Source organism: Oryctolagus cuniculus, chromosome 8 (assembly GCF_964237555.1).
Source record: "Oryctolagus cuniculus chromosome 8, mOryCun1.1, whole genome shotgun sequence".
NCBI classification, from domain to species: Eukaryota; Metazoa; Chordata; class Mammalia; order Lagomorpha; family Leporidae; genus Oryctolagus; species Oryctolagus cuniculus.
The window spans coordinates 79,717,214-79,728,600 of record NC_091439.1 but is presented as its reverse complement, the minus strand read 5'-3'; the positions used below and the strand labels follow the sequence as shown (position 1 = coordinate 79,728,600).

Sequence of the window (11,387 nt, the reverse complement as noted above, 5' to 3'; positions counted from 1 at the left end):
TTTCCTCCGCCCTACCTTCTCAAGTTCCGACGTTGGGTTCACAATAGAAAAAGGTTCCACTCTTTCCTGGGTCACAGTATTCACAGAATATCAAAGGGGCCACTGTTTTGAGACTGGACTTTTTGGGGATCCCTAGCTCCCTTCTCTCTCCGATCCCCGCTGTCCAGAGCATGCACGGCTCTGGAGGATGCGCGGAGGTCGCTGGAGGCCCGGGCAGTTTGTGTCACCGCAGCCAGGCAGGGTCCCAAGGCCAGAGGAAGTTTTCTGTGTGAGGAAACCAAGCACAGTGACCACCCCAGTCCAGGGCCGGAGCCAAGCCGCGGCCGCCACCCTCCTCCTGCAGCCTCCAAAGCCTCCAACCGGGGCGAGAGGACGTTGGGGCACAGATCCCAGAAGAAGGTCCCCGCAGCTCCTCCCGGAAGGGTTTTCCCTTCCCCCAGGTCAGATTCTAAAGTTTACCGAGTGCCCGGCTTAACCCGCTGTTGAAGTCAACGAAGAAGGGCGGGGAAGAAAGAGAGGGGCCTGGCGGCACTGCTTGAGTCTCAGAGGTGAATAAAAGTGGCAAAGCACAGGCAATCCCCCAGTCTCAGTCTCCACCTCAAAGCTGGTCACCCGTAAAGGCCCGCGCTTGCCAAAGGACAGTTGCGGGAGGGGAGTGAGCCCGCAAGCGAACCCGCAGGAGGGCTCGGGCGTTCTCAGCCCGGTCCGCGCCTCGGGGTTGCGGCTCCCGTTTCGCTCTGGAGCCGTCGGTTGCATTTAGGTCTGCTTTCCGCTAAATGGTCTCAACCAAAGCGCCGCCCCTCCAAAAAGGTGCGTTTCTGGGACAAGCCGGCTTCCCGGAGCCGTCCAGGGTGCGCCTCCCTCGGCCCGCCGGGAACTGGAGGAGCCGCCGGGCAGGGTCTGAGGGGCAACGACGGGAACCCGCGTTCGCCTCCGGCCCCCGGGGGCGTCCGTCCCCGGCTCTGCCGCGGCCCTGCACGGCCCCACCTGAATGCTGGTGGTTTTTGTCAGAGTGCCGATCGCAGGGGACGCCTGAAGGGGAACTCGCTGTGGGCACGTCACACGAGAGGGAGGCACTCCGAGAAGCGGAGCCCGTTCCCGGCGAACCGAGGCAAGCCGCCTTCTGAGGAAGACCTCTGGGACCCCCCCCCCACCCCCGCCCGGGGGCGAGGGCAGAAGCGCGGGACCGAGAACGGCGCGGGGCGGCGGCGCGGCGGAAAGATGCGAGGGGCCGGCCCTGCGGCCTACGAGAGGATTAAGGGCATCTCCGGGCTTAAGCAGCAACAAATTAATTTACACAATTCGAGGAGAGCCCAGATGGCCTGTAATTAATCCCTTCAAAGGAGGGAGCCGGGCCGGGCCGCGCCGGCTGCCGGCTCCATTAGCTTCATTTCGTCAGGGCCCGGGGCTCGGTTCGAGGTGAGGCGCCGGCAGCAGGAGTGGGGGGACCGGGAGTGGGGGTGGCCTGACGCGAGCGGGCGAGAGAGAAGCGAGCGAAGACTATGAACTGCTTTTCCATAAAAGGACCGGCTTTTCATTATTCCTCTCTTTAAAAAGTAATGCCCTCTCCGTCTCTGCTCCCCCCCTCCCCTTCCCCGTATTATTTAACACAATTAATTGAGGCGCCCGCCGGCCCAGCCGCGGAGCCGCGCCGCTCGCCAGGCCCCGCCCCGAGGGGGGAACGGAGGCGGGAAGGGGCAGGGCTTAGGCGGGCGCGGCTCTACGCCTCGCGCGCCTCAGCCAATCAGAGGGTGCGGCGCTCCCCGGTGGGCGTGCCCCAAAGGCGGGGCGAGGCCCTAGGCCGCGAACTATTGGAGGCGATGGTTACGCCCCCGGCCTGCGCCCTGCTCCTCGGCCCCGCCCCTCCCGACCGCGGAGGAGTGACGTCCCTCAAAGTTCTCGTTTTGTCCCCCCAGGCCCCCTCCCCTCCGTCCCCCCAGCTAAAGAGGGGTAGAGAGTGATGCAAATGTTTTATTACCTTTGAGAGCTTCATCCGAACTGTCAGGCCCGGAGGGGGAGAGGAGAGAGCGAGCGGCGGAGGCGCGGAGAGGTTCAGTTCGGCCCTCGGACAGGACTCGGAGGAGCGAGGCCGGGGAAGGCGCGGAGAAAAATGTCAGCGAGCGGAGTCCACCGCCGGGAGTGAGGAGGCGCGGGCGCTGGGGGTGGGGCGGGGCGCCGGGCCCGTTCGCAGGAGAGGACCGGCGAGCGCAGCCCGAGCCCACCCGGTCGCCTTTCCGCACGCAGCCTTTGTTTTCCGCGCTTTTTTTTTTTTACCCCCTCATTCCCCTCTCTCTTTCCAATACCGCAACTCGAGGGCCCGGTGGCCCGGAGGGGAAGGCGGGCCCGCGCCCGGATTCGGGAAAGCGGGGGCCGGCGGTTCGGCCCCTAGTGTCGCCGCAGCCCGGGACGGCGGCGGCGGAGCAGCCCAAGCGCAGGCAGGCGAGGTCCTCCTGGGCTAGACGCGCTCCGTCCGCGCTCGCGCGCTTGCCGAGGCCGAGTGCGCCGGCTGAGCCTCGCGGCCGAGGGGCAGCGCCTCCGGGCCCGAGGAGGGCGAGCCGGCTCCCGGCGCGGGGATCCCGCGGCGCCTAACTTTGTTACAAAGTCCCGGGGGCCGGTCTGGGTTTGACTCGGTCGCCTTTCCGTGGGAGGAGAAGATGCGAAGCAGCGCGCCCTGAGCCGACAGAAGACAAGTGAGGAGGGGCAGCGAAGAGCCAGGGTTGGACCAGGGATCCCGGAGCCCAAGGACAGCAGCAGCCCGGGGCCGCAAACCCCATCCTCGCCAGTGGCGCAGCTCGGAGCCCCTCTCGGCGGCGGCGCCCCCGCCCGGTGGGCAGTCGCCTCCCCGGGGCGCTCCGCGGCTCCTCGCTAGCGCGCGCGCGGGGCACTACCAGTCCCCTGAGCCCCGCTGGGGCCACCGGCCGGCGCCCTCGCTGCGTGGCTGCGGGCTCGAGCCTGGCCGTGGGATGTTAGCTGTAGGGGCGATGGAGGGCACCCGGCAGAGCGCATTCCTGCTCAGCAGCCCTCCCCTAGCCGCGCTGCACAGCATGGCCGAGATGAAGACCCCGCTGTACCCCGCCGCGTACCCCCCGCTGCCCGCCGGCCCCCCTTCCTCCTCGTCGTCGTCCTCGTCCTCATCGTCGCCCTCCCCGCCCTTGGGCACTCACAACCCCGGGGGCCTGAAGCCCCCGGCCGCCGGGGGGCTCTCGTCCCTGGGCAGCCCCCCGCAGCAGCTGTCGGCCGCCACCCCTCACGGCATCAACGACATCCTGAGCCGGCCCTCCATGCCGGTGGCCTCTGGGGCCGCGCTGCCCTCCGCCTCGCCCTCGGGTTCCTCCTCCTCCTCCGCCTCGTCCGCCTCTGCCTCTTCTGCCTCCGCCGCCGCGGCCGCGGCTGCGGCCGCTGCCGCCGCCGCCTCCTCCCCGGCGGGGCTGCTGGCCGGCTTGCCCCGCTTCAGCAGCCTGAGCCCGCCACCGCCGCCGCCCGGCCTCTATTTCAGTCCCAGCGCCGCGGCCGTGGCCGCCGTGGGCCGCTACCCCAAGCCGCTGGCCGAGCTGCCCGGCCGGACGCCCATCTTCTGGCCCGGAGTGATGCAGAGCCCACCCTGGAGGGACGCGCGCCTGGCCTGCAGCCCTCGTGAGTACGATCGCCGCCCGCCTGCTCTGCGCCCAGTGCCCGGGTCACCACCCCTGGTGTGCAAAGCGGTCGGCCAGCTCGTTCCTGACTGCCCTGGTAGTCTGGCAGCGCCGGAATCGCACCGTTAAGGCTGAGCTGTGGCTGAGCCGGGACGCCTCGCGCGAGGTGCTCATTTCCCTGAGCTCGTCCAAGCGCACCTCTGTCCCCAAGGCTTGGGCGTGCCTTGGTTGTGCCACTGTGCGTGTGTCCGTGTGGAACACAACGCAGTGCGGGACGTGTGTCTCGTCTGAGGCAGGGGCTGCTGCCCAAACGGCCAGGCCGGTGCCGCTGGCCTGACCTGGGGTAGAGAGAGAGAGGGAAGGGAGGAGAGGCCCTCCCACCCCTGCCTACTTACATCCCAGTTTTTCCCGCTCCTGAGAGCCAACTGGGTCCCCACGGCGCGGTCACCAGCTTCACCCGCCGCCTGCTGCGAACCAGTGAGGACCCAAAGCCACTAGCCCTGCCCCGCACAGAGCGAGGTGTATTTGCGTGTGCCGGGGCTGACCCCAGCTCACCTCCTGGGCCTCACCGTCCTACGTCCCCCCAGCTCCCTCGGCCTCAATGAGCCCCTTGGGGACCGGCCGGCCGTTCCAAAGCAGAGCGAGCGCGGAGGCACTGCGGGCCGCTCCCCGCCGCCGGGCCGGGAGCTGCTTTTTCGCACCCCCCGGGACCCGGGGGCTGGAACGCTTTGGGTCGGCGCACACTGAGGGCCATCGTGGGGCGTTCAACGCCCTAAAACTTAAAAGGGCCTGGGGAGGACCAGGAGAAAGGACGCGGACCGACGTGACATCCGCGAGACCTTGCTCGGGGTGACCCAGTCGCCCCCAGATCCCGCTAGTTTTCCCAGCCGCGCCGAGGAGGCCACGCGCCTTCCAGGTGGCGGTCAGGGCCCAACCCCGGGGTGGCCTTTTCTCGCCTTGTTCTATTCCCCGAAGTTTCTAAGCCCGGGGTGGGGGCTCTGTCGCATGGGTGAGCACCAGCAAGTGCGGGCCATTGCGGGAGTCCCGGCTTCGGGGTGTCGGGGAAACGCTATTGTAACCATTCCGATGGCCACGCAGGGGCCACCAACAAAGGCTGCACCCCCTCCCTCTCCCCCGCGGCCGCAGGGGCGTTACACTTGGGGGCGATTTCACTCCCTTGAGCGAATAGACAAGGAGCCCTTTGTTGCCCGGACACAGGTTAAGGAAGCGTTCAAAGGAAAAAAAAAAAAAACGGGGAAAAAAATAAAAACAAAACCAAAAATAGTTGTCCTCCTGCAAAGGCCCCGGGGCGAGCGGGCACCGACCGGATCAGAGGAAAGCGGGGGTGGCCTTTCCCCGACACCCCTTGATTGCATGGGACCTCACCACTCGGCTCCCACAAACTTTAGCCATAGGATCCCTGGACGGCAACCTCGGTGATGCCGGGCAGAAGGCATTCGCCGCTGCTCCGCACACACCTGGTTTTTTTTGAAAACAGGTGCGCACGGCGTGGAAAGGCAAAGGGAGCCGCGCCGTGGGCCTGGAAGCGCCTCGTCTCTAGTGGTGCTCGCCACGGACGAAAGCTCTCTTTGCCAGCGAAACACGGCTTTGGGGAGTTTCGTTCCGCTCACCACTACCCCAGAGCCCCAGTGGAGCCACTTGTAATCAACCATTGTACCCACCTCTTCCCTCCCTCGCTCTTTATCGGTAGATCAAGGGTCCATTTTGCTGGACAAAGACGGGAAGAGAAAACACACGAGGCCCACGTTCTCTGGTCAGCAGATCTTCGCCCTGGAGAAGACTTTCGAACAAACGAAATACTTGGCGGGCCCCGAGAGAGCTCGCTTGGCCTATTCGCTGGGGATGACCGAGAGTCAGGTCAAGGTGAGTGGGGCACACCTGGAGGCGATGGGCCGGGAGCGCACGGACACAGACACACACACAGACACACACACACACACACACACACACACACACTGCCGGCGGCGGGGGAGGGGTGCGGGGTGCGATTCGGAGGAGCCTGGGGAGAAGTTGATGGCCGCGAAGGGGGGTGGGCTCTTACAAAGACGCTGGGGTCTTGCGGGCGGGCAAACTGTTGCTGAACAAAAGGAATCCAGCCCCCGCCTTTGAAATTAGGTTAATCTAGATAGCAGCCTGTGCTAGGGGAACTCGCCATTATTGGAGAATCAAAGCGTTACTGAAATATCAGCCCGGGGACCTGATCGGACCAGTTAGATAGCTTCTATTTATTTCGTTTATAAAGATTCTGAAGCTTTTGTTTGACGCTTGGGCCACCACCGGTTACATTCTCTCCTAATGTAAATCAGCATTGTAATGCTTCTATATTAGTATTAACTTGCAGATTTTTTTTTATCAATTCCCTCAGATAAGCCTGCTGCAGCCTAGATGAAGGCAATTATTTTGTAATAGTAATTTTCCAAATGAATTGATGACATCATTACTGTATAATAGGATTCGATTCTGTTTAAAATATGCTTATCAACGTATTTAAAATGCCCTGTCTCAGACAATTTATAATTAAAATGTCACTTTGTTTCTAGTTGAGTTGCACACTACACTCCTAAGGAGTCAAATTTTAGAACTCTTTCCCTGAAAAATAAAGGGATTGAGCCAGCCGGGCAAATTCATTTGCATGATGACTTCCTATATTTTCAGTTCACCTTCCCCTCCTCCAGTTAACATTTGTTTCTTTGGGGTACAAGTCTGTTTTCATTAGTTATACTGTTGCTTCTTAAGTAGGAATAGTGTAACTGGGTCTGCTGACTGCAGCCTGTTTTCCCCTGGACAAGCATCATAAAATAGATTTCAGTAGTGATTCTGTACATGGCCATTAGAATACCATCAGGGTTAAAATTATTTTTGCAGTGGGTGGGTACAGAGCCAATCACAGTAATCTGAAGGGCTGCATTTGTCATAAATATGTCTGCCTGGCTACAGGTGAATTATTACAGCTGTGTAAAGAAAATCAAAATCAGTTTCTTAACTATTCTGATTCCCTAGATAGAATACATAACAGATAAGAACCATCAAGAGAGGGTAATTCAATATCCTTGAGAAATGGATTGCTTATTATCGATGCTTAAAGTTAAAATATGTATCTCAAGTTGTCAAAAAATCATGAATAGGCTTGAATATGTGTACGTAAAATGAATGTCTTGGGCAGGAACAATGTTAAAATAATTTTGGAAAGAATAGGCATGCTAATATTGGAAAACTATACTTGGCAAACTTTCACTTTTTAAAAGTAACTGATGATAATTCTAGCTTTCACTGTACTTTGAATTTTATGGACATCCTACACTCACAGAGGGAGGCAGGGAGAGAAAGGACCGAACTCCCAGGATGATTTTGACAGTCATCATTTTTCATATATTTATGTCAGTTACTGCGAGTGATTTGAGATTTGCATCCTAGCAGAGTTTTTAAACTTTCCGCATTGGAAGTGCAGACGGGGTGGTTGTTTCTCTGCCATTTTTGCGCACAGTTGAGGCCTGAGGTAGGCGAACAGACCAATGTGGGAAAGGGAAAGGGAGCGCGGAGTTGCTGGCGGGCGAGCGCTGTGCCTTCGCCCACACACCACACCGAGAAGCAAGGGTTGTTTGAGATCCCGTCGTCCAGGAAGGCAAATAAGGAGTGAAAAATCAGTCACCAGGGGAAAGCTTTACGAATCCGTTTTCTGCTTCAGACTAGGAAGCAGCCAAGCAAACTCGTTTTTTTTGGGGGGGGGGGGAGAGAAACTCATTTTAAGTCTCCAAGCTGCGTTTTCACTGTTTGGAGAACTCGCTCGCCCACGACCCCACTCCGCGTGTGTTTCCATCGCTATGGCAACGGCCGGGAGCCGGGCGGTGCTGCAGGGCAGCCGAGGGGAAGCCGGCGCGGGCCCGGGCGGCGTGCGCGGGAGGAGGCGTGGCGGCGCGGTCTCACTCCCTCCCGCCCCCAGGTCTGGTTCCAGAACCGCCGGACCAAGTGGAGGAAGAAGCACGCGGCCGAGATGGCCACCGCCAAGAAGAAGCAGGACTCGGAGACCGAGCGGCTCAAGGGGGCCTCGGAGAACGAGGAGGAGGACGACGACTACAACAAGCCCCTAGACCCCAACTCGGACGACGAGAAGATCACGCAGTTGCTGAAGAAGCACAAGTCCGGTGGCGGCAGCGCCGGCGGCGGCGGCCTCCTGCTGCACGCGGCCGAGACCGAGGGCTCGTCCTGAGCGCCCGCCGCGCCCGGGGCCCGGCCCCGCGGCCGGCCCCCAGCTATTTTCTGAGATGTACATATCTATTTTTTTAACCTGGGAGTTGGGGAGGCGGGGGCTGGGAGTGGAGAGGCTCGGGGTTGAGGCGAAGGCAGAAACAGTGCACCGCGTACAACACCCAACCGAAACCCGAAGCCGGACACCGACCCGCCCTTGGGGTCCCCCGGCCGAGTCCGCGTTGGCGGCCAGCGGCCTCGGCGCCGGGGTCCCCGCCGGCCCCTGGGCTTCGGCCCCGCAGTTCCGCTGGCGGGGGCACGGCTCGGAGCTGCAGCAGGTGCCTCCCGGCGCGCGGGGCCCGGGCGCGCGCTCCCCGCTCTGCTGCCGCGCAGACTACGGTCACCTGTTGAAGGCTCTTTGTAAATAAATCGTGAGTCACACTGACTAGAACTTACTTTATTGTGAATATTTAAAATGTAAAAAAAAGTTTTTTTTTTTTGGAATTTGGTATAAAAAGGTGGGACCTCCTTCTTCCTTCAGCCCCTTCTCCTCCTAAGAGCCGTTCAGACGTTGTCCTTTTATCTGAGTCTTAATTGGAGACGCGTAGAAAAATATGTCACCGCCCCCTGCCCCCTTCCGCACTTCCTCCTCCCGCCCCTCTTCCCGGTTTGGGGTTTGCGGAGCCTCCCCGGCTCCCTGCGGCCCCCTCGGTCTGCCCCAGGACGTAAGGCAGAGGACGTGGGAACCTGGGAGGGCCTCACACCTGCCTCTGCGTCCCTCTCTGAAATTGCACAGTCGTTTGTTGCTATTTATTAGTGATTTAAAGAAAGTATTGGGGGAGGGAGGGGCTACAATAGCTTGTATTTAATTTAACTCCTTTCTGATACAAATATGTGTTAAAGTAGATGGTGGGGATTGTTACAACTGCTCTGGGTCGGAAACATAAAAATCCACTTAGTTGCTGTATTGAATTTGAAGTGTTTTGTATCATAAGATACTATAGAATATGTAAATTGTTTTCTTTTTTTAAAAGGCTAATAACAGTGATATATTAGCATCTTTAACCTTTATTAATTTATATAAGGAATTCGGTTTGTAAAGAGAAGAAAATCCCCTTTGCAAGACCAGTTAAATGTAATGCACTTTCTGTTTCAAAGGATGAATCAAATTAAAAACAGTTTGAAGACGTCTGTTGCCTTGAGTGAAAGGGTACAGATCATTTGATCTCATCAGAGATCTCAAATAATAAAAGACCACAAAAATGTTATATCGGTTTCTTGAGTGAAATAGCTGTTGCTTACTTATTATTTATTTTATTATTTATTTATTTATTTATTTACTTTTTGTGAAAGAGTGGGGTCACATCTCTCATTCTTCTCCATCAGAAAGCTAAGTGCAGCCCCACTCACAGCGCTTCCTGGAGAGACTTGTCCAGAGGACTGCTTCTGATGCCTGTGTTGTCTAATTTTTTCCTGATCGTTTTTTCCTTTACCAGGAAGTCCCTGGGGGACTTCGGGAAGACCTCATTTCCATATATCCAAGATAGCTCCTCAGTCATCCCCGCGAGTTCGATTAGCTTAGAGGAGGCAGTGAGCTGGGTAGCAGCCCTGCTGTTGGATGTACATATTTCCCACTGTAGCCTGGAAGACTGCAAAATTGGTGGAAAGACAGAAACTCTGATTTTGCTAACTATTCCTTTAAAGAAGGATGAATTTAAAGAAAGCCTCTGTAACTAACTGGTGTGAAAGTCTGAAGGGTTAAGGAAGCAGTGACATAGATGCTCCGGTTGAATGTACAAAATTTTTTGGAAGTACCTGGGGCAGGGCTCTGTCACTGTCCTGAGATCTTTTTGTTTTCAGACAGCCATAGGCTCAGTGAAATATCGTTACCCCTTAGTGTTTCAGGTTAATGAGCTTGTGTTCAAAGAGAGAAAAATCAATACCATGCAGCAGATTCTCCAAGCTAATGTTACGTAAAGAAAGCATGGGTCCCTTTGTTCCCTTGAAAATAAAAACAGGTGAAAACAGAATTTTTTACGAATTCACCAGATGAAATTGCCTAGGAATCCATCATAGAATATATTCCTGATGGCATGGTTTAACACAGAGAAAGTATGAAAATGTGCCTTCTTTTTCTCTAGTTTACAAAGTTCTCAAGAAGTTTTAAACTTCTCTGAATTTCTGTCTTCTTAGCAAGACTGAAGTAGGTGTGTGACAGAAAGAGGGGGCTGTTCTGAAGGAGGCTTTGCTGTGCTGGGGTGATGTCATTTCTATCTTAACTATTTACAGAGAGGACAAACTTTCTTCCTTTCTCTTCTTTTTCATCCCTCCCTCCCGTTCTTCTTTCTTTCCTTCCTTTCTCATCCTCCCTCCCTCCCGCCCACTTTCTTTCTCTGTTTATGAAAGAACCCGGGCGGAGGGAGAACAAACCTAGACTCCAGCAATTGCACTTTTTCCTTGTTATATTATGGCAAACATAAAACCTCTTTTCCACTTTATTTTTAAAAAAATTCTTACCCATCCCTTTTCTGCCTTGAACGGCCAAACAACTTTTTATTTATTCCTTCTTCTTAAGAAAACAAAAAATGCAGGATGTAATTAGAAGTGTTATTCCTAGAATATCATAATAAATTAATAGTAATAACACAGTAGTATCAGTCATAGGAAACTTGAATCATAGACTGAAGCCTTTCCTTACTAAGTAGGTTGTTAGCATTTATTCCAGGCCAGAAGTGTGGAGAGATGATGCTTACAGCCTGTAGGAAACAGTTCCTCTGAGCTCTTCACCTTGACATCTGAGCATGTGAAAACCTGGTAGCCTGGCTTCCACCCACAAATGGGCAGAAAACTAAGTCTGCAAGCTTGCCAGTCTGAGCACTGGTGGGCGGGGACTGTGGTAGCAACCGGAGTCCGCTCAGGGACTGTGCTGCACTGGCATTCCTTGCTTTTTTCCAGCTGACTGCAGCAGTGACTTGAGGTTTCCAGCTGAATTACTTCTACTGGTCCCATAAACTGGGAGTGAGGGAGAAGTAGGGTGGACATACCTCAACAAGTTCCCTTTATCTTTATGGGCTTGGTTTAGTTCCCTTCCTGCATGTATGACAAAAACATTTTTTCATAAGTGTTGGTGTGGTAGGGGAGCTGAGGATACACTACAACTCGAGCAATGGAGAATTAAGAATCACTTTTCATTTTGGCCCCCAATTTTTATTACACTAACAGCCATGAGCATCTGTCGAAGGCTGCCAATTTGTGTTTCAGCTAAAGGGGAGGGACATGCTCTAAAAACAAAACAAAACAGAAGAAAAAGTCACAGCAAGTGGCTTGGAGGACCACTGCTTTGAAAATGCTTGCAGGCAACAAAATGTCAGCAATGGGAAACAAAAAGAGAAAAGCAAGGTTTTTGTGTGTTGAAAAAGAGGATAAACCTGCCTTTTCAGTTTTGTTTTGTATTTCTTTTCCTAAAAAACAAAAACAAAAACGAAAACAAAAACAAAAAACAAAAAAGTAAGTCTAGGAAGCTATGTGAGAGATACGGAGTGCAAGTAG

The 11,387-nt window shown here is 55.8% G+C and overlaps 1 protein-coding gene across 1 annotated transcript; it reads left to right on the top strand.

Moving 5' to 3' along the window:
- Window positions 1-1,477: 1,477 nt before the first annotated feature.
- Window positions 1,478-9,025, top strand: NKX6-1 (NK6 homeobox 1). Its single transcript, XM_002717044.5, has 3 exons — window positions 1,478-3,633; window positions 5,344-5,516; window positions 7,594-9,025. Exons 1-3 carry the CDS (start codon window positions 2,964-2,966, stop codon window positions 7,858-7,860), a joined length of 1,110 nt encoding a protein of 369 aa, XP_002717090.1. The 5' UTR covers window positions 1,478-2,963; the 3' UTR covers window positions 7,861-9,025.
- Window positions 9,026-11,387: the final 2,362 nt, after the last annotated feature.

Coding starts and splice junctions, on each gene's coding strand:
- NKX6-1 (XM_002717044.5), top strand. CDS start 2,964: ATGTTAGCTGTAGGGGCGATGGAGGGCACCCGGCAGAGCGCATTCCTG. Junction 3,634..5,343: donor GCGCCTGGCCTGCAGCCCTC/GTGAGTACGATC, acceptor CTTTATCGGTAG/ATCAAGGGTCCATTTTGCTG. Junction 5,517..7,593: donor TGACCGAGAGTCAGGTCAAG/GTGAGTGGGGCA, acceptor TCCCGCCCCCAG/GTCTGGTTCCAGAACCGCCG.